Genomic DNA, 26,835 nt, shown 5'->3' on the forward strand with positions numbered 1-26,835 from the left:
AAGCAAATCTTTAGTCCATGCTTAATAGTTTGATAACACTTGTATTAATAAAGAAATGTACCCTAAGCCTAATGCTTGACACAGGAAAGGTGTAGAGTCAGCAAAAATGTTAATTGCAATAATAAGTCTCCTTCCACAGCATCAGCTAGCTGCTTATCTATGAGCCAGCAATGTGTGCTGGCAGCCCAGAGAGCCAATCATATCCTGGGCTGCATCCCCAGCAGCTTGGGCAGCAGGGCAAGGGAGGGGATTCTGTCCCTCTGCTCCAGTCCGGTGAGTCCCACCTGGAGTGCTGCATCCAGCTCTGGGGTCCCAGCACAGGAAGGATATCAACGTCTTGGAATGGGTCCAGAGGAGGCCACCAAGGTGACTAGAGGGATGGAGAACCCCTGCTATGAGGAAAGGCTGAGAGAACTGGGATTTTTAGACCTAGAAAAGTGAAGGCTGACCTAATCGTGGCCTTCCAGTACCTGAAGAAAGGTGGAAAGAGACTACTTACAAGGGCCTGGAGTGTTAGGACAAAGGGGAATGGCTTCAAACTAACAGAGAGTAGGCTTAGATTAATGTTAGGAAGAAATCCTTCCCTGTGAGGGTGGTGAGGCACTGGCACAGGTTGTCCAGAGAAGCTGTGGGTGCCCCATCCCTGGAAGTGTTCAAGGCCAGGTTGGATGGAGCTCTGAGCAGCCTGGTCTTAGTCAAAGGTGTCCCTGCTCATGGCAGGGTATTTGGAACTCAGTCATCTTTAAGGTCTCTTCCACCTCAGGCCATTCTATAATTCTATGTTATCTAAAGGCAATAATTTAACAAAATAACATGACACTTCTAAGCTATTCACACAACTTCAAGAAATAGGTGGGTTTAAAAGTATTAGACATTCTGAGGAATGTAATAAAACTTGAAGAGTCATAACCCTGGGAAATTAGTGGAAGATTTTGAAGATGCTGATTGTTCATAGACAGATTAGAAAATGCTTTGGGTCTAGTGCTGCTGCTGACCCAGCAGATCATGTCACCACACTGTCTTTAACAGTGTTTAGGTCAATGAATGCTACAGGTGACAGCACTGTGATGTCCAATATACTGCTCTCTTCCTTCTAGCCTTGAACCTGGGCTGTGACGCTTATTGAGTCCTGGAAATTGAGACAGGTCACCGTCTGTGGTCACTGGAGTACATCCAGTCAATCCAGTGGAGTGCATCCTTTCCAACCAGAAGTGTGGAACAGAAAACTCATTTCATGAGAGAGTTTTGTTGCTGTACTGGTGTTACTAGGCTCTATATTTCAATTTAATTTTTAAGTGTGTGCTTCAGATGATACAATTAGAAGGCTTCTTTAGAAAGGACCAAGCTTGACCTTAATGGGAAGGACTTCAGGGAATCACAGAGGTCCCTGGTGCTTCAGTAATACAGATGAAGGAATTGCAGCTGTCACCTAAAATGAGGGTTGCAGAGCAAGGAAAGTTTCACCATAGTTTCTTTCTCTCACTCTGCATTCACTAACTTGGGCAAAACAGAAATTAGCTCACAGACTTGTGGAACTCTAGAACAGTAATTAGCTCACAGATGACTGGAACTCTAGGTCCTTGGATTTATAGTTCAATACTCAGATTACTACATACTCCGCTAAATTACGGACAATAGGAAAAGACTTCTGACACTTTTCCACGTGGGCCAAAGGGCAACACCACACTTGAATTTGTTCTGAACACATTCACCCTTTGTATGTTAATAAAGGGAAATAGCACACCAGAAATTCAAATTATTCCCTAACATTCCTTTTGTGATGAAAAAAATCCAGGCCATGCATGCTCTGTTTTCTAGATCTTTCTTCCATTTTCCAAAAGCTGCTTTCAAAATCCTTGTTATCTTTGTTACCGCAAGAGCCAACTACTCTAAGTAAAGCATCTACAATTGGTTTACATTTTCTTGGTGAATATATAACAAAAGACAATAGAAAATGTATTTTGGCATTTTTATGTTATTTTCCTGCCAGAATATACAATTTAATAATTTCATTTAGTTTTTAAATGCATCGGGGCTTGGGAGGAAATCTGAATTGTTCCACTTATCATAAGCGTAAGTTTAGTTTGGCTAAGTACTGAAACTGGAGCTGAATGCTGCAGAATATGGAATTAGAGTGGGCCTGTGTTTCTCCTTGAGTGCTTGAAAGCAGTACTGAAAGGGAAAACACAAAATCAGAATTAGAATAAAAGAAAATTCTTGGGGTGTTGGGTTTTTTTAAAAAGCTATTTTATCCTCCTTAGGGAAAAAAACCCAAAACAACTCTAAAACATATGTTCTTATGCTGACAGAGTGGGTGTATCCCCTATATACTTCTAAAGGCAAAAATGTTTCTGACCCTTGAAATTTCATTCCATTGATTCTAAATTAAGCAAAAGACAAAAACCCCAAAACAACTCTAAAACATATGTATGTATGTTCTTATGCTGACAGAGTGGGTGTATCCCCTATATACTTCTAAAGGCAAAAATGTTTCTGACCCTTGAAATTTCATTCCATTTATTCTAAATTAAGCAAAAGAGATAGCGATTTTCTTTCAATAACAAATGCCTTGTGGAAAGAGTCAGGGCAAGACCCTCTGGAGTAACAGGGATGGAGTATCAAAATAGCAGTTACCTAAAATAGAAACCTCTCAGTGCAGCAGTAACTGCAAAAAACTGCTTCATGGCACTGGAAATCTCCTGGTCCCACAGTTCAGAACCTGGTCCAGTTCAGAATCAGGTCCAGAGAGACCTAAGTATCCATTCTGATGCTGCTGCTGCATAAAACCATTAGCAGCATAAAGGCATCAGCAATATGAAACTTCTTAATACATATAAAATCAGCAGAAATAAATTCAACAGAGAGCGCTGGATCCTCCCTTACAAAGAAATCAAAGTTAAGATTTCATGATTACCTATAGTTATGGTTGGTGAGGAAAAAAACCTGTCAATCATTGATCAGATTCTATGACATTGGCTGATTTAGAATGCACTATTATATTGCAGAAATGTAGACATATGCTAATATCTATCAGAGCGAATACTGTTATTAAAATGACCAAATAAAACAAACCCCACATTTATTTAAAAAGGACACAAAGGGCTAAAACACAATCAGCAAGTCTAGGGACTCTGGTCTACTTGCTAAGTGTACTAAGTACCTGTAGCCAAACATATTTTCTCACTTTATAAGGACACCAGAAAAGCACACTTGACACCTAGAATGAAGCACAGAAGTGAGCTGAAAAAACGCACTAAAGAATAAACTAATGCAGATTTCTGAGCTGACCCCTCTGTCAGGGCTGTTCACATGATTGAAAATTGATGTAATAATCTTGCATTGGAGAAATCACCTTTGCACAGCAGAGTTATCTCTCTGAGGGAATATGCTTCAGAATGCTGATTTAGGAAATGGTTAGCAAGCTGAGATTCCTTGGCCTAAGTAATACAGAAAGGTCTGGTTATAAATCAAGTATTTCAGCCTCATACACTTCTCCTTCTACCTTAATTTAATGCATTTAGAAGCAATTATGAAAGTGAACTGGGTTTTCTCACTTTTCAGGATCCCACATAACAACCTCATCCTTGAGTAGAGAATTACTGAGATATCTGTATTTGGCAAATTCCTGCTAATTGGACACAAATATAAAATGTATCATTAAAATATACCATGTGAATCAGGAACATCTTTTGTGGAGCTTTGGACTGGTAACTGCACAACTTGATTGAAAGAACTAATATGGATAAAAGCTTAATTAAGAAACAAACAAAAATGTTTAATACACGATATTAAAATGTTCTACGAAGAGATCAAAATTTAAAGTCTTTTCTCTGACATGTATAAATAATTCTGGAATGATATTAAAATGTTTACGAAGAGATCAAAATTTAAAGTCTTATCTCTGACATGTATAAATAATTCTGGAAATAGAGAATCATGGGGTTTAAATTTGGCTTTCACTTTTTATAAGGAAAACTCAGCCCCCAGAACTTGCAAAATACAGAATGTAATGAATGAAGTGAACGAAATCTTCATTATTCATTGACAGTTTTGTTTGTTTTGGTTTGCTTTCTTTGCTTATACTGCAACATATGCAGTGTTTCAGACTTCCATTTCAGTTCCATGTGTGCAATTTATAAGGATTTTCAGAGGATCATAGAACCATTAAGGTTGGAAAAGGCCTCTAAGGTGATTGAGGTCACACAGTAACTGAACAACACTATGTTTACCATTTCTCCAGGTGCCACATTGAGGTGTCTTTGAATGACTCCACCACTTCCCTGGGCATCCCCTTCCAATGCCTGACCACCTTTTCATGAAGCATTTTTGATAATAACCCATCTAAACCTCCATTGGAACAACTTAATGTCATTTCCTCTCATCCTATTGCTTGTTACATGGGAGAAGAGACCAACCACCACCTGGCTACAGCCTAATTTCACATAGTTGTAGAGAGTGATAAGGTCTGCCTTGAGACTCCTTTTCTCCTGGCTGAGCCCTGCAGCTCCCTCAGATGTTCTTCTTATGACTTACTGTCCAGTATCTTCCCCATCTCTGTTGCCCTTCTCTGTACACACACCTGCACATCAATGTCTTTCTTGAAGTGAAAGGTCTTTAAAGATCCTCTAGTTCCAGTCCCCCTGCAGCCTGGCCTGGAACACTGCCTGGGATGGGACATCCACAACTTCTCTGGGAAACTTGTGCCAGTGCCTCAGCACCCTCACAACAAACAATTTCTTCCTAATATCTAATCTAAACCTACTCTGTCAGTGTGAAGCCATCGCCCCTTGTCCTGTCACTCCAGGCTCTTGTAAATAGTCTCTCTCCATCTTTCCTATAAAATTCCCTTCAGCTTCTGGAAGGCCACAACTAAGAAAACATTCCAATTTTAACTTGTTTGGTTATTATGAGAAAAAATAAACTTGCATCATATAAGTCAGTTAACTATGAACCCATAAAGATATAGAATTTACATTGCATTGAGATACAAAGAAGACACATTGGATGTTTCAGGAAAGAGTAATAGGTTTATATTCTGAAAATCCATATATTCAGCTTTATTGAATACTAATTGCACATTTAAATATTCAGCCTTCAAACACAGTATAAACTCAGATTACTTTACATTTCTGGGCCCTGTTGTATTATTTATGCCTGCATTGCAGCCTTTCAGTGAGAGAATGTCAATGCTACAAATTCTTGCATTGGTACTACCTAACCTTTCCAATCATAGAATCTTCTAAAGGAGAATTCAGTACAGAAATGGAAAACAAGGCATTAGTTGGCTTCTTTTATTGTTCATTACTGTGATCTAAATGGAACATGACTCTTACCAACTTGTTCATTAATGTTCATGTGCAGAAAAAGGTAATTATGTCATTTAACTCAATTCGCTGCCAACATATTTTTCACATCAAGTCTTTTAAAATATAGACATACAATACTAATAATAACTATTTCTACCCTTCTTCTGAAAAGCTCCACGTTCTCATAAACAGTTCTATAAAGCATGCCATTGAGTAAAAAGCTTACTTAACTAACATTTAAAGGAAAATCTGGAATCAATACACTTGAAATCAAATGCATATTGATTCTGCCATTTTCCTCTTCAAAAATAAACTGTCTATACCCAGTTAATTTTACTTCTGTGACTAATCCCCAGTTAGAATGATTAGTACTGGTGCTAATATCATGCACATGCAAAATCTTACGAAAAACTTCAAGTTTTAACATTCTTTGCTTGTAACTTATTTTTGCACAAAACCTCTAACAGTGCTACTAGCTGTACAATCACCACCTCTAACAGCCTGTCTCAAAGCCAGGTGAAATGAAACAACAGTCACTCACTTTGATGGACTTTGGCTACAGAGTAATTTCTACTGAGCAATTAAGGAAAAGCCTGTAACTTCTAATATATGGATAATGATGGTTTTAATACCTTGAAAACTCTTTATAAATATCTAATTTTAATGCAGTGATAAATACAGATGCTATCTGTCTGCTTTCCAGGATAAAACTTTCCTTAATGCTCTCTCATGCCAGGACCTTGTCTTCAAGCTTTCCATTTGTAGCTCTCCCTTTGACTTCAGTAAGGGCTCTGGAGAAAGGGATAGCATAATCAAGCCCTTAATCAAATTTATTAAATCCCTGATGATATACAACCCAATTAAGGAATACCTCTCCATTCCATAAGAGCTTTTTACATTCCCTATAAAACATTTTCTTCCTCACCACATAAAACTGCATGCATTGCTGTCTGTCAGTATGAAGTACTAGCCTCAGAAATGAAAATGGGGCAATTAAATCTACAACCTATTGCTGATTTAATAATAAAAAGATAATGCTAACTGTCAGAATAACTTTCAAGCAACTTTCAATCATGTTATTAGCCACACTGTGAAAACCATAGCAATATTGTGATAGGCCAGTTTCTAAAAGGAATGTCTTTCTTATCTCATTTGCTGGTACAGTACTTCCCTCAAGTGGCAAATGTATTTCTGACTGGTTTGAAGGTTTCTGTATGGTATTAAAGAGTGAAAATGCATACTGTGTTTCCTAACCATCTTGCAATCTGTATAGTGCAGATAGATAGATAGATTGATATACAGATAGTATAGAATCAAGCTGTTTTTTCACTGATCTTTGTTGCAACTGCTTTGTTTCAATGCAAGACTTTTTAATCATATCAACCACAGACCTATACAGTAATAATTATCAGTGTTTTCCTCTTTCAGATATACATGATATTTCAGAGCACAACATTCCAGTTTCTGTTAAGCTGAACCTCACAAGAGGCAGCTCAGCACTTCTGACATGATCCCTCTTACCATGCCTCATCCACCTCCTGAACACTTTAATTTAAGACTATAATCTAGCAAAAATTCTGCAAGTCTGTGATAGAAATCCATATCCAGAAATAATAATAATAAAAAGTTTGCTTAACAATTAAACTCTACAGATAGAAATCAACACCATCATTACCCATGTATTAGAAGTTACTGGCTTTACCTTAATTGTTGTCAAACAATTCAATCCTACACAAACAATTCTAAGACTCCTATTTGTACTGAATGGCCACACTACAATCTAGAAGAGAAGAAAGAATCTTTATGTCACCTAATATTTGATAAAGTCTTAGGGACAAAAGGGTTGGTCAGATGTTGAAATGTCATTTTCCTGATTGGTCAGATGTTATTTTCCTGATTCAATTTTTGTCTTTCTGAACCTGCTCTAGATCTTCCACTCCATGAAGAGAAACTAACCAGCAAGATTTATCTTATAAGCCTGCAATGTTCTCTGGTTTAGCATTTAGAGGCAAAGGAGCTAATTATATACTGAACTACATGAAAGAAGGTGAAAATTTTGCTTTTCAATATGGGAACCTTCTAAATCCTGAAGACCAGAGTGGCAGAACCTAGTTTTGATGCACAGGTGAAAAATTTGCTTTTCAGTATGGGAACCTTCTAAATCCTGAAGAACAGAGTGGCAGAACCTAGTTTTGATGCATTTGTTTCCATAATTGAACAAGCCTCAGGGAGGAATAATTAAGAAACAAATATTTTTGTTATATTTTTATATATTTGGTTATAATTGGGAAACAAACTCTGCCAAGAACAGGACGTAGCTTCTTTCTAAACCTTTAAATCCTCATTCATTTTTGAAATGAACAGATCACCTGCAAACTTTCCTACATTCTCTATATTAGCTTTCTTCAAGCAAGATATTCTCAACTCTATAACACCTTTAAATGCCTTAAAAGATACAGAGGAGGGGAAATGTGTGAAGTTCATACAGACAAATTCAGCATAACATCTTTTACACTACATAGCCTAATAGTTTCTGTCATTCCACCTGAGTGAATCAATGAGTTTGCACTTCAACACAATGAAAGAGGAAGCACAGAAAGAAAAAGCAGCCATGCCATACACTTACGAAGACTCAGCTGCAGGTTTGTGTGGAAAAGTAGATTGAGAGGGGGAAAAGAAACAGTAGGATCAGATGGGACAATGGTAAAGGGGAAAATCACTATGGCACATCACCTGAAATACAAACACTGAAAAAGCAATCACAGAAATAAATTAAAGACCAAATGGACATGGCCTGAGCTCTAATCCCACCTCTTCAACAGGTATTCTTATAAACCTTTAAAAACATTGAGATCACCTCTTCTAGCCCTGCAGTGACAATGATATGTGACAAACCCCTTGTCATTCACCAGAAACACAAATAGGAAAGTGTGTAGGGAGTGCAGGATGTCCCATCTTTGGGGCATCTGAGAGATGGCACTGAGAGATGCTCTTCTCTCTTCTTGGACAGGGTAAAGAGCTGCCTTCCTTAGTCATAGCACACTGTGCTCTATGTTTGGTTCATTTAAAAAACAGAAAATTGGATGATTGAAAAGTCGTCACATGAAGAATAGCAGAGAAGAATAGTGAGTGAAATATCGAACAGCAGTGTCTGGAAGACACTGTAGTAGCCTTGCCAAATCAACCATTTTAAAATCAGATTTCCTTTCTCTTTTAGATGAAATTCTAATACACATATTTCCAGCCAGTTTCAGTGAAATGCATTGATTTATAACCTGTTAAATATGTGATATTCTCCTTGTGACATACTACTATGTGGATTTACTGAAGTACAATACTTTTCCCTTCTTTAGGGAATCAACTACATCATTAAAGAAAGACAGTAGTTTACATAGCATGGTTATTAATCTGCCTTTAGTAAACCCAAGTTACATTTTGTTCCATTTCTCAAGTACTTCTAGTAAAGCTCAAATTACATTTTATTTCCAAAAGTGCCCATTATGGTCAAATCAATTTGTCTGCACTTTCAACTATTCTTGTACTCTGGCATCAGACAGTTGTAGAATCTTTTTAACAGTCTCCATTGATTTTCTGGTTTGATTTCATGGAACTTTAAGGATAGAAGAAAACCATGGACAGAGTTGAATTTTGAATAGTCACACTAGCCTACAAAGGCACAGTTAAAGGACACACATACCACTCCGTCACCTTTCAGTGCATTCCTTAACAGAAGAGTAAAACATACCACTCCATCATCTTTCAGTGCATTCCTTAACAGAAGAGTTCCACTACTTAAAAAGGTAATATTCCATCTTTATATCATTAGCTATGCACCAGTGTCTGAGGCCAGATTTGGAGTACACCTTTGGAAGCTGTTAAATTATGCATGCCATCAAGATCTACATTTTCACTACATGGACAATAGAGAGTGAAAGCAGAACATACCACTCCATCATCTTTCAGTGCATTCCTTAACAGAAGAGTTCCACTACTTAAAAAGGTAATATTCCATCTTTATATCATTAGCTATGCACCAGTGTCTGAGGCCAGATTTGGAGTACACCTTTGGAAGCTGTTAAATTATGCATGCCATCAAGATCTACATTTTCACTACATGGACAATAGAGAGTGAAAGCAGCAGTCAGTCTGGCATTGTGTATTAATAAGTCTGCTATCACTAAATTCAGTTTGCAATACTCAGTTGACATCAATAGGGGAGAAAGTTGACTTGAATAATCAGGTACAAATTCACACCACAGTATGAAGGGCTTGCAAACACAAATCCATTGTATCCCTAACTCAGGTGAACCATGAGAATCAGCAGAGCAGCAGGTGTTTTTCAGTTAAGCTTGGTAACAACTGCAAAAGCTGAGTTGTTCACACTGAACTCCCTACCTCTTGGAGTTTGTAGAATTTCCATTATCATGAGATGGATGCCCAAAGGAACTGAATGTAAATACAGTTTACTGCTTCTAAATTGCAGGCAGGATTGCAGCATGCATGAAACAATTCTTGGCAGGTAACTAAACTGACTGTTGTTTCCACAGACAATTTGTGTACATTTTCTCCCAAATCTGGGCTTCTGTTTTGGCCGTGGAAATAAATAGCAACAGAAGGTAAAAGATAAAGGAGTTGGTCATGAGCACACAATAAAGGGAAAACACTCTACTTTTTCTTTCTAGCTTTTCTTAAGTTCAAGTATCTGCATTAAATTAAAACCCAGTAGATTTCTGGAGATTTATTTTTCAACCTGAGCCCTTGCTGTAACCCTCTAGCCTGTTATTACAGTCTTTGGCTACAATGTGATAGTAAGTCATCTGTAGTAACTGCAGACTTAAGGACTTATACTTTATTACTTACTCAGGCAGAAGTCCCATTAATTTCCACTGCTGCTGAACAGAACCTGTAGCAGTGAGCCTTTCCATCAGTTTAAAAGGAAAGAGACCTGCAACATCTTTAATATTGTCAATAAGAAGCTTAGGCCTCAATTACAATTTAAAAAAAAAAAAAAAAACCACATTTAATTGTATCTATATTCAATTACATAAAAAAAAAACAAACCACATTTAATTGTATCTATATTCAGGATCCTGAAGCATGTGCTTAACTTTAATCATATGCTTGGATAGGAGTTACATAATTAAACAACACAAGCTATAGTACTGCCCTAGAAAGAATGAGTCAAAATCTTAATAAGTAACACAAAGACAACCAACAAACAGCAGCCCTACCTTCTCTTGTCTCTTAAAAAAAAAACAAACCACATTTAATTGTATCTATATTCAGGATCCTGAAGCATGTGCTTAACTTTAATCATATGCTTGGATAGGAGTTACATAATTAAACAACACAAGCTATAGTACTGCCCTAGAAAGAATGAGTCAAAATCTTAATAAGTAACACAAAGACAACCAACAAACAGCAGCCCTACCTTCTCTTGTCTCTAGGTTCAAAGCTTTCTCCTGACAAAGATCACTATTCTTATTTTCATTTTGACAGGAAGTCCCATGAGCATGAGCTACCTTTTTCTTAAAATCCTGGCTCTCATCTGCACTGTTCAGTCTCCAAAAGTTGAATAAAACAAGCATCCAGTATTCCTAGTTAAACACCATTTTGGTGTCTAGACAGAAACAATGATGATTTAGTCCTTTAGGAAATATAAATAGTGATTTCATTTACCTATAACTTTGAAGAAGAGGAATAGAAGCTTGAGGAACAGCCTGATGTTATTGCAAGTCGATCCCTACCATTTCTGGAAGGACACTGAGATCAGGGAAGGGCCTCAACAGCAGAAGAAAGAATAGTTTTGTGTCCATCTTCACAGAAAGGACAAAAGAATAATCAAGGAGTCAGCCTCACTTTGATCTCTTGGCAAGTGAAGAAACCCATTTCTGAGCATATAAAGGAGAAGTAGATGATTACAAACAGTCATTATGGATTTACCAAAGGTTAATCAACCTGCACCAACCTGATTGCTTTCTGTCAGAATATGACCAGACTGGTGGACAAGAGGAGATGTGTCAATGACATTCGCCTTGACTTCAGCAAAATACAGGTGTGATGGTCTGGCTCAGAGGGTGTAAAGCTAAGTCATACTCTAGCTGGAGACATGTAACAGCTAGAGCACTACTGTCACCCTACTAGAACTGCCCTGTTCAATGTCTTTAAAGAAGGACCTGGGAAAGGTAACATGAATGAATGCAAAGATTTGCCTTTGAAATGGACAACTCCTTGCAGGAGAACAGACTCTACTGAAAAGGCCCTTTGATGCCTGTAGGCAGCAAGCTGAGTGTGAGCCAGGAGTGTGCCCTGGCAGCAAAGGCCAACAGCATCCTGGACTGTATATTAACCTGTGGATCCAGGGAAGTGATTACCTTGGCTTTTCAGCATTCATTAGCCTGCATCTAAAATATTGTGTCCAGTTAGGGGTCATCCAGCAGAAAAAAATAAATGGCACAACCTATGTGAGTCATGCACAGAGCCCTGGAGCACTTGTCCAGGGAGGAAGAGAAACTGAGGAACAAGGCTTGCTCAGCATGTTTTAAAATTAAGGAGGCCATCAAGAAGACAGAGCCAAGCTCTTCACAGTGGTTTATGGTGGGAGTATGAGACACAATGGTCACAAGTGGAAAGAAAAGAGGTCTGCTCTGGAGAAAATGAGAAGCTTTTACATGCACAGAGCCCTGGAGCACTTGTCCAGGGAGGAAGAGAAACTGAGGAACAAGGCTTGCTCAGCATGTTTTAAAATTAAGGAGGCCATCAAGAAGACAGAGCCAAGCTCTTCACAGTGGTTTATGGTGGGAGTATGAGACACAATGGTCACAAGTGGAAAGAAAAGAGGTCTGCTCTGGAGAAAATGAGAAGCTTTTACACCATGAGGACCATGGTGGCAGTATGAGAGACAATGGTCACAAATGGAAAGAAAAGAGGTCTTCTCTGGAGAAAATGAGAAGCTTTTACACCATGAGGACAGTCAGCAGTGCTCAGAAAGGTATTACTCTCTCCATCCTCGGATGTTTTCAATACCCTGAGTAACTTGATTTGATAATACACCTGACACCTTTTTGGACAGGAGTGTTACAGATAGTCATTTGGACTAGATAAAATTCTGAAAGCTTTTCCAACTTGAATTATTTTATTATATTATATTATATTATATTTCTAAGCATTTTCTTTCTTCATAGCAAGAGTGTTGAAAGAGTTACCTCCTTCTGACTGGAATATAAGAGTGGAGCACAGCTCTGTGGCCCATACATTGGGTTCATTTGTCTGATACAAATGAGAAAATCTCACCTTAGATTTTCAGAGAAATAGGAGGCAAGTGGGACATTTTTAGCTGCGTTTCTTATACTACTCCATACAAAGATAACCAAATGCTAAGACAGCAATAGGGAAGAGTGTTGATTGCACATCATATATCAAATACTTGAAGAAACAACACATCTAAATCAGAACACACTGAAAGACCATGCCAACAGTCTTTTGAAGACACAAATTCTGCTTATGAGTACTCTGGTCTAAAACTGTTAGAACATAGAACTCAAATAAACATCAAAATAATCAGAATTATAACATTTATCCTACAATTGTGATGTCATTCAATTCCACTACCAAATATAGGTACAATAAAGAGGATGAGATCTCTGTATAATATTAGCATCCTTAGTTTTTCTCATTAATCTTCAGTTATTCTTTTATTTTTGTTCAGTCATTTTTTTTATTTTCAAAAGTTAATGATGCAAGAAATTAGTTGAAAAAGAAAAAAACCAAGATCACTTATTATATGTTTCCTCTTACTATCCTGCATGCTTAAAAAGCTACTTGTCAAAGTAAAGAAATGACAGAGGCTAGAAAGTCACTGGCCAATTTAAGAAATACTGGGGCAAAATGATGAGTTTATCACGTTAATAATAGGGTTCAATAAATGCTAAAATACTAGTACTTAAGGAACTCTCGTTTTTTTCAAAGTTCTTTTACAGTTCTGATTGTTCAAATTAGTATTTATAACCCATTATCTCAGTTTCTTCTACAAAGTTATAGCTAATATATTTTTTAATGAGATTTCTTTTTTTAATTTAGTTACTCTTATCAGAGATTTGCTTAATAAAGACATGGACTCCAACATTTGAAGTGATTTTCAGGTCTTGTGGGAGATTTCTTTATGCAAGACCAGGTAAGGAATCCACTGCTAACAAGAATTGCTCTTTCATGTTTTGCAACGTTGAAATTTTCGAGATATATATATATATAAAATATTGGTCAGAAATGTACAATTCTTCTTTCTCTTTACCTGTATCATCCTTGCACTGGAGACCTTCCTCTTCAAACCATCTTGCTTTAATTCAGTTGTTAACAGAAATAATGGTTCAAAAAGAAATATTTCTTTCTTTTATTCCAATTACCAGATGAATTAATGATTTAAACAACTTATTCTGCCACTTTCACATTTAAAGTGAATTAAAGGAAAGATAGAATGCCAGATTCTATTATTCTCAGGGTTTGCTCCAAGTAAGGACATGAGCCAAGAGACAAGCCTTTCTTTTTTCTATAATGAAAATTTTCCTTGAGAAATATGTAGAATGAGTTATTAGTTTTCCTGCCAAATAGGAAAGATAAGAATATATATATATTTTTATAGATGCATGATGTTGCATCATGTTTGCCAGATCAGCTGGACATTTAATGAAAAGGAATCAGGGCCTGATCCATCTCTCCCAGAAATGACTGGAAGCATTCTTTCCATCAGCTCCAGTGAGAGTTGGATCAAGCCCCATCTGCATATTTTCAGGCACAAGACCAATTTTCATTTCCTGACCTGTGTATGATTCCATTGAGAACATCACTATTGCAGAGAGACAAGAACAACTTATCAGAAGGTTACAAATATCCAACACCTTTTTGGTTAACATTATACAGATACAGTAACTTTACCCTATTCATTAAATATTTCTGTCTTCAGTGTTATAGTGCATTAAACAAGAACAGCAAACTATAATATTAATTGCTTTATTGCAATTTGTGTGAATGTATTATCAGACACATGCACTCATGCATGCACGTATAACCCTTCATCTTAAGCCTTCATCTGCAAGGACAAAGACACCTTTTAATGTACATGAATCAAGAAGTTTTTATTGCAATTTGTGTGAATGTATTTTCAGACACATGCACTCATGCGTGCACATATAACCCTTCATCTGCAAGGACAAAGAGACCTTTTAATGTACATGAATCAAGAAGTTATGCATTACATTGCAAGCTTTTATGTCACAGAATTAAAGGATGGTTTGGGTTGGAAGGGATCTTAAAGGTTATTTAATCCCAATGCCCCTGCCACAGGCAGGGACACCTTCCACTAGCCCTGGTTGCTCAGAGTCCAATTCAACCTGGCCTTGAACACTGCAGGGATGAGCAGCCACAACTTCTCTGGGCTACCTGTGCCAGTGTCTCAGTACCCTCTCAGGGAAGAATTTCTTCCTGATATACCTAATCTAAACCTACACTCTGTCAGTGCAAAGCCATTCTCCCTTGTCCTGTCACTCCAGGCCTTCATAAATAATATGTGATCATATAGAATTAAATAGTACTACTGACTATAAGTCAGATCACTACAGGTTTCCCCAGCCAGTCCCTTAGAACTTGTCATTTTTTAAACTGAATGTCATAATTCATTAGTGCTGTTTATGCATTTGCTACTTAGCCTGAGGCATTTCATTTAAATGTTTCAACTCCTTTAGCTTTAAATGAATTATCTTCTGAAATAGTGTTATTGTTAGAGTAACTTCACACCAAACTTTTGTGAAGCACTCTGAGCCCTCACAGTTTCTTTCCCACTCTCAAAATAACCAATAAAATATTTATTAAAACAGCCTGAACCACACAGAGTGGTGTAGGCTGAAATTTAGTGCTTTATTTATTACAGCAGTGGAAATAGGCTAAGTAGCATTTTGTATGAAAGCTGTATTCTAGAACACAAACCCCATTGGGCAAGTCATGCATCAGATGTGTCATACTTTCTGCTGCCAGCCTCATCAGGCTGATTTGGAATATGCTGCCTGGGTAGAGTGACTCATGTTTACTGGCCCTGACAGGTGCTGGGTATATTCCACACTCATTAAATTTAATGATTTCAACAGCAGACAAGAAAAACTATATGTTGAAGTAGGTTTCCTCTTAACAGGTATTCCCAAGTTATCATCTGAGAGTGTATGCAAGTAGTGTCAATTTTCTTCTGCAATCACAAAAACAGCCCATAACCAAATCCCTATCCCTTCATTGCAAAAATAACTCAATTATCTTCACAGGAACATCTTGTTGGAGTAAGGCAAAAAACTAAAAATGGACTGTACACAAAGCTTTCTACATAAAAGCTCAGTTTCTTGCCATAAAACCAGTCACATCCTCACCGGAACAGAGGAATTAACATAGTGGAAACAAGCCAGTAATTTTATAGAAATATAGGCCTTTACGTATGCTCTAAATCAGTATTCTCACAACAGCCACAGCTTTGGCATCATTTCTATCCCAACAAGCCACAGCTGCTGAACTGGAGACTTCTGACTTCATATTAGATAAGTAATGAGAAGTGTTAGGCAGTCCTTTGATATTAGCACAGTACACTACAGTTGTTGACCAGCCACACCAAAAAGATATGCCTTTAATTTACACTAGTTAGCTAAATATATTCAGGAGAGAATTCACAGAGATTCATACCATGATATTAGACTGTCAACCAAGACATGAAGACAAGAAGACCTCACAGGCATCCATGTATTCAAGCAAAACCAAGAAATCAAGAGGATTGAATCTTTAACTACAGAGAGACCTCTGCTTTGATGAGTGTCCAGACACTAGCTCTGAACTGCTAATATGACAAAGTCCTGTACTTTGGCTTCCATCCAACAAGACAGAAATACTGAGCCAGAGACCTCACAGAAACCTGTTCTTTAATATTAACCTGCCATGCAAAATCTCCTGACCTAATGGTCTTGCAAAGAGTATAACATAAAGCCAACTGAAGGGGGAATAAGAAAGGATTGAAACCCCTAAAAGTAAGGCTGAAGAATGATTACAGTCTTAAATACTCATCACTTTATTGTCTAACTCTTCAGGGTCTACCACAGCAAAATGCAATGGTGCATTTCCACAGTTAAATTAAACATCACAGTTCAGTTAAGAACTGGCCTTTTTCCTCTTCAGCAGGTCTCACATCAACCTTTCTTGATCTTATAATATCATAAAACTCTGAGGTACAAATGCCTGAACAACATATCTTCCAAACCCAGACTAATGTGCTGTTTGCTGGACAGAATTACAACAGAATTAGTAAGCAAAATGTTGACTGATGGAAAACTGCTCGGTTGTTTGGAGTACATTTCAGTAATTTGGAGATTACTAATTCAGGATTTAGTAATTCAGTATTTTTCCGTCCACATTGGCACAAAAAGTACTTAGAAACAAAATACATTCTGGGAAAGCCTTTCCATTCGTGGTGTGTGAAAGAAGTTCTTCCCATTTTTACAGTGCTGGGTCTTTACATTGGTCCTCATTTTCCATCTACTGTCTTAAATTGGTTTGTTTGTTTTTTTGTTTTACCTTAAATTAATTTCTAATTTATACTGCAGTGATTTTTGTGTCTCATGTAAGCAAGATGATTATAATATTCTACAGCATCAATCACTGAATTGTTTCCAGTTTTCATGTACTTTAAGTCAGAAAGAGCTGAACAGCAGCAACAGCTTTATCCAAGTTTTACAGTCTTTGATTCCTCACTTAGAAGGCCAAGAGAAGTGTGTAATGCCTCAAGGAAGAAGTGAGAGTCTCTGCTCATACTGCAAGATCCAAAGCCTACTGAAATTATTGAGAATTTTTCTGTTGTCTTGTGTGGAATTTGAGTGGGCCCAACAGGTGACAAGAAGTCTCACTGATATGAAAGATTCCCTGGAAACACTTCATTATCCTCATGGTGACCAACAAAAGAACTTGATAGTGAAGGTCTTCCATAAGCTGTAGGGCTAAATTTGTTGGACCAAAACAGAAAACTGCAGTATTCTCCACTTCAGATTCTGGTTCTCAATGTTTTAAACCTGGAAAATGATCATGGTATTGGAATGCTTTGGCTTTGCTGGCACACGTGGTATGCAGGGAATAAGCAATGGTTAACCAAGCCTAACCAAGTCTACAGAATTCATGAATACTTAGGAAACAGACCTCAGCCAGCATTTTACAAGAGGGAATTGATAAAAACAGTGCTCATTCTTAGGTTTGAAATAGCCACAGAAACCCTAAACCCACTTCAATCTAAAAATAACCAATTATTATTTTTTCCTGTTTATACTGGAAACACTGTCAGAACTTCACAACTCTCTAACTACAACATGACTAAAGACACCAATGTTACCTCTGCAAATGAAATCACTGTAATAAAAGCTGTTTTCTTTCTTGTCCAGAAAGTACTGACTTTTTAGGCCACTGCTATAAGAATTCCTGGGGCAATTAGCTTAAAGGTCAGTCGTTACTCTAAAGATTAGACCCCAAACACCTTTCAACCCAATTCCTATGCAAATTGCTTTACTTTGCAGAGCTAGCAAAGTGATGACCTCAAAGCCCTGCAATGGCACTGCAGGGCCACGTGACACCAGGTCACCACCAGCCAATTTACAAGGCTGATTAAGAGCTTAAAAAAATTCCTTCTGCAAACTAGCAGAGACAGACTAAAAGATTATCACAAGATAACAAAGCACAAATCCAATATAAATGAAAAGAATAAGCTGCATCTTACTTTGTTTGAATTTTCTGTTGTGATGTTCTTATTGTTCAGCTTTTTCTGAAGCAGTTTGGTTTCATATTCTGGTCTGGGATGCTCCTAAAAAAAAAAAAAACCAACCAAACAAACATGTGATTACAATTAAAAGAGAAAAAACCCTGAAAGTTCTGGTCACTTATTCACTATCCACAATTCAACACCACAGCACCTTTTAGACCAGGAGCATCACTGCCTGCAAGTATGTGATACATTATAGGATGCAAAGGAAGAGCATTTAAGAGTTGCATAAGATTTATTATGGGATGTTTAGGGGGAGGAACCAAAGGTGGGGAAGGGAGGGATCTAGGTCACCTGGGGAGGAACAGGTGTAGAAAAACAGAGGGATAAGGGCATAAAAAGGGCTGGTTGTATGCAAAGTTTGCTGGTCTGTATGGTAGTCTGACCACCAACACCTGGAGCAAGTGTACACATGAAGTTGAGTATGTAAGTGCTAGTGGAGCTCAAGCTGGAGTAGCTGACAAGTGGGTGAAGTGCCTGGGAGCCAGGGAATTACTATGGTTAACACCTGTATCTTGATGTTTTGTAAGTTTTCAGTAACTTCTTGGTTTGCACTATTTTGTATCACACTTCCTTAGACAAGGTTCAGATGAAAGAAACATCTTAGACTTGTATGAAGTGAGGACAAAGACATCAGGCATGGGTGGCTACACGAGAGGACACAGCTTAATCCAAGTAGGGAGACAAATGAAGCTGTAGGAAACTGAGGAAATGTAATTACACTACAGGGGCACCTGCAGAGCTTAATTGTCTTTCTTCTTTTTGTTTCTTATTTTCTGCTAAGCAAAGCTTTCTGGGACACCAGGGGAAGCTTCCAGAGGTCAGAGCAACTTTTGAAAATTGACTTGAATAGAAACAGGGTGAGCAAATAAATACCAAGAAAAACACTGTACTGTAACTTACTTTTTTTGCTATTGACAGTTTTGCTGTGAGCACATATGTGGTTCAAATTTGGTCAAGTTATGTTCTGTTTTCCTAGTAAGACATTTCCATGTCCTTATAACTAGATTTCATACACCTATGTCTGGATTGGAATATTCATTGATCTGCCTTCACTGAACCTGCCAAGTCATCTTACCCTAGAATGAACAGACCACAGAGCTTCCTGGAATGCATATTTATGTATATTCTTTTTATGAGTACATTGCATGAAACATTTCTTTACATTCCAGATTCAGAGATATTTGACCCATATATATATATGGATGTGAAGGAACAATTCCACTCTGCAGTAAAAAGGGTTTTGTGATAGAGAATCAATTCTTTGTCTGAAAATGGGAAGAGCTGTACACTTAGGACCATAAGTTGGAAATAGTTGTGATGACTTCAAAAAGGCCAAATGTCCTTGTAGGGATAAACATGAATCCTATGATGCTGGAAGTTTGCCAGTACAGCTGCCAGACACTTATTGAAAACCATGTAAGCCAAGGTACTTTGAGGCCAAATGAGTGCTCAGAGTAGAAAATGATAATTCCCATTCTGAAAACAAATCATGAAATTTTCACTCAGACAGAACATATCTTAACGTCAGTGGGAATTTTCCCTGAGAATGGTCTCCAGGATTTTCATCAAACATATATATGTGCATCCACTATACATTGCACACTAAGGCTGAGTAGGTAATGATCCAGTTTGATAGGAATATATAATGTGAATAGATTTCTCCTTAAATTCTCTTCTTCTCTCTCCCATAATTTTCAGGGTGGAAGACAAGATGAAAATATCAAATTAGTCAGATCACAATGCATTTTGAAAACACAGTAGTTAAACCAACACAGAGTTAGGAGAGAATAGGAAGAATCAGTAAACATATTTAATGTCACAAAGTCAGCTTGCCATTTAATTCTGTCCTACCCAATCTACCTTCCTTATTACTTTATCTAACTTAGCACTAATCTGCAGTGATCTCAAAGTCTTCCCTTAAGGGTCCAGTAATTATCTTTTTTAAGTCATCAAATAGCAAAAGGAGGAATGAGGCTTTGGGAATTACTTCGCAAAAAAAAAAAAAAAAAAAAAAAAAGAGAAAAAAAAGAGTTTTCAAACATTTTACAGAGCACAGGATATTAACTTGAAACTGTATCTTACCAAAAATGTTCCTAATGAAGACACGTCAGTTCCTCCCTGCTATAATGAAACAGTATAACTGCAAGACTATTTGAACAATAACAAAACCAATGAGAGGAGACTCCTCAGCATTTGAGCTAGTGCAGACTTTCTGTCCATTTGACCTCCAAGTCATGGTGCAAATTCTAAAATTTCATCTTTTATAATTGCATTTCTATTTCAGTTTACCCAGGATTGTTGGCAAAATGAGGTAAAATCTCTTCCACCCAAAATAACCTAAAGTATGAACATCCTAGGTCCTAGAAATACAGTTTCTGAAGATTCGTGGCAAGGCAATACTTTCTGCTGCTCACATCATTAATCAGAGTCCCTATATATTTCTTCACAAGCAGAAGAGGCTGCCCAGGGAGGTGGTAGAGTCACCATCCCTGGAGGTGTTTAAGAAACAACTGGACATGGCACTTAATGCTCTGGTCCAGTTAACAAGGTGGTGGTTGGTCAAAGGTTAGACTTGATGATCTTGAGGTCTTTTCCAATCTTAATGATTGTGTGATTCAGTGAGTGGGTATGAATGGTATTTCCAAGGCTTTGTCTGTTTTCATGGTTCTGGTCTGAGTTTGTTTCCCTCTCCTAATTATTTATAAGTTGCTCAATTGCTTTTCAACACAATTATCTGTTTACCAGTTAGTACCCAATGCTACCTATTATTTTGTGGATTTCAGATGTACAGACATAAATGCTCTCAGTCTGTACAGCTGCCAGCTGCAAACATGCATGTAAGCCTTGGGGAGTCTGCTTTCTCAGACTGCCATTGCCAAGATATTTACGAATAAATGGACTAAATTAATGTCTCGTGTGACTCTTTTGAAACAAAAGACTTGACCCAGTGTGTTTAAAGAAAGTAATTTGCTGAAAACTTTATAGTGAAGAGTCCACAAAAATTACACCAAAGGCATTTATTTCAACATAATTCTCACAAAGTACTTCTCAGCTCTTCAATTTTATGGTTGTTTTCCTCCCTGTTTTGGTTCTCTAACTTCCCTTTTTACAGAAACTGATAATAAATAACTTAATTCCATCTAGTCTTAAAACTGTTAAACCTCCTGAACTTCTTCCTTGTCCCTTTCTTGCTCTGTTAAGTGATCCTGTGCATTCCACTTCTGGTTCCTTCTGGCCTAACCTGATCAGACACAATTTTCCAGCATAATTTTCAACACTTGTAAAGACTTCAGCACCACTGAAACCTAGTGCCAGTAGCTTTCTACAATCACACTGATCCTAATCTTTATGAATCTAATGGATAAAAGGTGAGCAAAACCTGATCTAACTTTTGTGGTTTTGCTGAAATACCAAGAGAGGGCAGAAGATAACAGTGCATTAAATTTTGCTTAAGATGTCGTGTCAAAAAACATGTCCATTTTGAATATTTTTTCTTCAAGAAATGAGCTGGAACAACTAGATATTGTCCAGAAAGGTATTTTTTCTACAAAAATGACCTGGAACAACTAGATATTGTCCAGAAAGGAACAAGGACAAATAGACATATAGAAAATTCTTCCAGTACTTGAATGGAGCCTAGAAGAAAGATGGAGAGAAACAAGGGCCTGGAGTGACAGAACAAGGGGCAGTGGCTTCACACAGACAGAGAGAAGATTTAGATTAGATATGAGGAAGAAATTCTTCCCTGTGAGGGTGGCGAGGCACTGGCACAGGTTGCCCAGAGATGTTGTGTCTGCCTCAGTGTTGAAGGCAAGGTTGGATGGAGCTTGAGCAACCTGGTCTCATGGAAGTGTTGTGTCTGCCTCAACCCTGTGTTGAAGGCAAGGTTGGATAGAGCTTGAGCAACCTGGTCTCATGGAAGGTGTCCCTGCCCACAGCAGGGGGATTGGAACTGGATGATCTTTAAGGTCCTTTCCAACCCAAACCATTCTATGGTTCTATGATTCTTCAAAAACATTTCAGAACAAAGGCTGAATGAGCAGAGCCTAATTCATCTTAAAGAATAAAAAAGAAGATGATAAAGAGATATGGTATTGTGTTGAAGTCTGCTGAAAAGGCAACAGAAATAGTCCCTCTCTTGATCTTTGAAAGAGGAAAAAAAAAAAAAGAGAGAAAAATATTGACATTACCATGTAGCAGGCAGATTTAGGTTAGACACTAGGAAAAGCTTATTAGAAGTACAGATAGAGAAGCATTAGAATAGATTACCTAGGGAGGAATTGAAATCTCCACTGCTGGATTTATTTAAGAACAAATTAAACAAACATCTTTTCATAATGATATAAGTAGAGTTGATCCTACCAAGCACAAAGGATGGCCCCCTAAGGTCCATTCCAGTCTTATTTTTATGATTCTATGTTCCTAGTTCTTCAACTTCTGCTAAGATTTGTCTGGCACTCCTTCACTTGTCATAAACAAAGGATTCCTGCTCCTGTCCACAAACGTTTACCACTTCAGGCCTCTTCATCACAGGACCTCACGAATCTATAGATTCTTTCACAGCATTTTGCAAATATTAAACTAAACCTTAGGAATTCATACTGCAAGTGATGCACTTGAAAGTCAGTAAAATCTAGTGGGTTCATCAACTACTCTGCAGAGCCAAGGGTTTGCTCTCTAGTCTCTCAGTTTGTACTTTAATTGGTAAAGAATGGCTGCTCTCTCAGGAAGTAGTATGACATTCTACACAGGACAAGCAGTAGCTTCTGGTGTGCTGATGCACTGGGTTTGCATCACAACTCACAGACTGTGAGTACTGAGTTATGCTGTGAACATCATCCATGTCATATCTGGAGAGAGAATAGTGAAGAACCTGAGAAACAGGGTGCAAAATAGAGGAGGCTGTAGTCCAGTCACCAGTGAATGAACACCTGGGAGGTCTCCCTTACACTAAAGACATTGCTGAAGACTGCATTATGGGATAGTGATGGAAGAAGAGGAATACTGGAGTCTGCTGTCTGTTCTCAGGGTTATCTTTTGATTTTCTCCAATTATTCTTATCTGAGGAATAGGCAAAAGTGGAATAACATTATCACCATTATCATGACAACATTATCATGATGTCATGTTACTTGACATTGTAAATACAAATAAACAGGTATGTCTTGTTTTTCAGTCCACTGAGGTACAGCTAGAAACCCCATGGCTCATTAAAAGAAGAAACCAACACCATTTACTGTTTGCAACAGCTCTGTTGGTGAGTACCTGGAGCTCAGGATGATGTGCCTGAGGAATTCTAGAAGCTACAGAGACCTGGATGTAAATATTGCTTATGTTACTGTGACCTGTTGTTATCATCATCACTGAAAAGTTTTGTTATACATAGTAAAATAACATCTATATGACAAGGTATATGTTCTGTATCATTCTGTTACTGCTGTACAATGGTACATGGACATTCTCAGCAAAAAATTCATTATTAAGATTAGAGAGCTGACCAGAAAGATATAGGTGATGAATTCCTAAATGACACCTTGGTACTCAAAACTCTACCAGTTACAGTCCTTTAGAAAAACACAGCTACAAACTGCATTGGGCTGGAGAACACTCATGTGAAATCTAAAGATCAATGCATATATTCAAATACAGGATAATTTATACAGTAAATTAATACTGGGAGAGGAAACTTACTTCTTCTTCCTCCAATCCAGTCAGATCCCAGAAGTAACTCAATCTCATCTGCAAACGCTTCCATTGTTCAAGGAACATAGTAGCTTTAAAAAAAATAAAATGATAAAAGAGAGAAAACGATAAATCCAGTGCACTGTGGTGAATACTTGTGTTACTTATAAGGTCCAACTGATGTTTGCTAGACCCTTTAAAATTAAGCTCTAAGAAAGAGACTCAGGCCCAATTTTAAAGAAAGAACACAAGCAAAGCATGGAAACAATAATTACTATCTTTTACAAAGAAAATACAGAAAGATACAATATGGATTGCCCAAAGCCACTGGTAAATTCTTGTCAGAGAGTGGAACTGAAGCCATATCTGCTGACAGTCAGCCCAAAACATCATCTCTCTTAATGCACCATGTACCATTCTGAGGTAGGTGTAGCCTGATACTGGAATAACCAGGATCCCCAGTAATATGTAGAATAACATCTTCCTTTGAAATGTATTATAGTGGTACAGTTGAATGCTTTTGTCCTGCACAGACCTGGTGATTTTGTTCTAAAGGACTGGCCACTGGTTCAGCCTCTGTCTTCTCCTTTTCATTAATATGAAGGAACAGATGTTTTACTGTTGTCTCATATTTAGTCTCCTGACTTTCCTCTCATACTTGCTGTTTTCCTCAAGACAACCTTTTGCCTAGCTGCTCATGATCTATGAACTCACAGATTTATTAGAAACAACATTTCTAACTCATCACTTGTGGACACCTATTTTCTCATGACAGTATCAATACTCAACCAGTACACATATCAACTGAAAAAAACCACTATACCCACAATACTCAAGCTATACCTACAAACAACCAAGGGCAGTGTTTCCCAATTTCTTATGCTTCACTTCACCTTTTCAATTAGTAAAAGGGTATTGTAAAAACATTGTTAGATCACAGCAGTATTTACATCACTTTGAATATCTTGTAGATGGCCCCACAAGACACACAACAGTGAAGAATTAGATCCAGCTTCCTTTGACTGCATCCACACTGTAAGATAACACTGTGAAAAGTTGGAATACTATTAAAATAACTTGGTTTTTACAAGTCATAATCTATTCCAACAGATAGCTGCAAATATTTTCTGCACAGGTATCCTACTATCATGTAAGAAATAAATATCATTTAAAGACAGGACTGGCAGTACACTGAAAGCAAATCTAGACATTAAGCAATTAAGCTGCTATCTGTTCTTCTTCCTTACAGAGAAGGGAACATATAAAAACTATATTTAGCATAGTTTGAAAACTCAAGGGTTTTCAGATAGACTAAAGACAAACATTTGGTTATTTTATAGGGTGCTATTACTCATTCCATTTTTTCCTGTTATACAAAAAGTCAGTTCCACATTTAGCTCTGTAAAAACTCAGTGGCTTAATGCAGCAGCTGTTCTGAAGTCAGTGAGTTTCCACTGTCTTACACTAGCAGAGAAACTAAACTGACAGACAGTAGGTTTAGCTTAGGTTTTAGGAAGAAGTTCTTTCCTGTGAGGGTGGTGAGGCACTGGCATGGGTTGCCCAGAGAAGCTGTGGCTGCTCCATCCCTGGAAGTGTTCAAGATCAGGTTGGATGGGGTTTGGAGCAACCTGGTCTAGTGGACTCCATAGCAGGGGAGTTGGAACTAGATGATCGTTAAGGTGCTTTCCAACCCAAACCATTCTATGGTTCTGTGAAACTCTCCTTCTAATAAATGTATCTGACAGCTGAAATTCAACATCCCAGAACACTGGTGACATTAAGGACAGCATTGCTCTCTGTTTGTGAATATGGTCATTTGCAAGCAGGATTGCTGGATCACAAAGACCTTATGAGGTAGCAGGAACAGCTTCATTTCAAGATATTACCCATAGTGTTCCATCTGCCTTTTAAAGAACGGGAGAAGGCAAGCAGGATGAAAGAATTCTTGTGCCCAATACCATCTTGAAATGAAGTTGGCCCAGATCACCACACTTTGTTCTTTCTAAGTATACAACTGTAAGTCATAAGACATGCCAGTTTCCACATCATGCTACTATGGAAAAGCATTCAGGCAATGTGTACTCACATTTAGTGTGAGGCAAGCTGATTAGGTGTGTGAATGAGATCTGCCTATCAACAGATTGAGGGCTAGACATAACCAGGACAGACTCCTAGTAGTAAAGCAGCAAAATTTGATGGAATCTAATACTTAATAGGCAAGCTGGGCAGAGTTAGGAAAGGCTACTTTATTTCACTTCGCTGTTCTTTGTATACACTGGCTGTATTTTCTTGCACTGACAAGCTCAGTTATCATGGTCCCAAGAACAGACTTTTCCAATCTGTGGGAAACATTTTTTGGAGGAGGGCTACAACTCAGAAAGAATTTTGTTATTCTTACATGCTTTTTTTAAAAAGCAGTGCATATGGAACTTTTTGTCCTTTTCTGTTCCATAACAGATTCTACTAATTTGTCTTAGTGCAAGGATGTATCAACATTTTCCTCTGCACATTGCATCGCTGATACTAAAATACAATTATTCTGGATGAGGCTGCATGGAAATAGTCATTTGTATGGATGCACATTTACAGTGCAGATTCTCTGTTAGGAAAATGCTGTTTACTGATGAAAGAGTAAATGAATTGTCATTCATACATGTGCTGTCTAAACAGCTCCACTAAAACTTGGACAAGGCAGTGTATTCAAGGCAAAGCTTCATGGCAGCAGGTAAACTGTGCCACTTCATCTACCAGTCTAATCTGTAACTGGCAGCAATCTGAAGTGGGAAAATAAGTCATTGTGAGAGTCTATAAATTCCTCATCTTTTCCCATTTCTCAGTCCTAGTTCTTACATATTCCCTAACTTCTGCTCTAGAGTTTCCAGGAACTGGTAAATAAAAACTTCCTACTTCCATGATGTGTTCTCTCTGCAAGTTCCTTAAAAACCCTATGCTGTCCTTACCCAACACCAAACTACCAATCAGTCCTTTCTAAAACAAGTAGGAAAATTTTAAGAGGCTTGC

General features: G+C 37.8%; 1 protein-coding gene across 1 annotated transcript in view; it reads right to left on the reverse strand.

The window, feature by feature from the left end:
- Positions 1–26,835, reverse strand: part of LOC103797319 (anoctamin-2-like) — a gene marked incomplete at its 3' end in the record, with an annotated part of 134,570 nt that overhangs the window by 39,849 nt on the left and 67,886 nt on the right. Inside the window, exons 13-15 of the mRNA XM_009069522.1 lie at positions 23,820–23,906; positions 22,637–22,644; positions 18,088–18,171 (exon numbers count right to left, since the gene is read on the reverse strand). Of these exons, the coding sequence (XP_009067770.1) occupies positions 18,088–18,171; positions 22,637–22,644; positions 23,820–23,906 (179 nt within the window). The remainder of the gene's footprint in view (positions 1–18,087; positions 18,172–22,636; positions 22,645–23,819; positions 23,907–26,835) is intronic.

Source organism: Acanthisitta chloris, unplaced genomic scaffold (assembly GCF_000695815.1).
Source record: "Acanthisitta chloris isolate BGI_N310 unplaced genomic scaffold, ASM69581v1 scaffold3712, whole genome shotgun sequence".
In the NCBI taxonomy this organism is placed as follows: Eukaryota; Metazoa; Chordata; class Aves; order Passeriformes; family Acanthisittidae; genus Acanthisitta; species Acanthisitta chloris.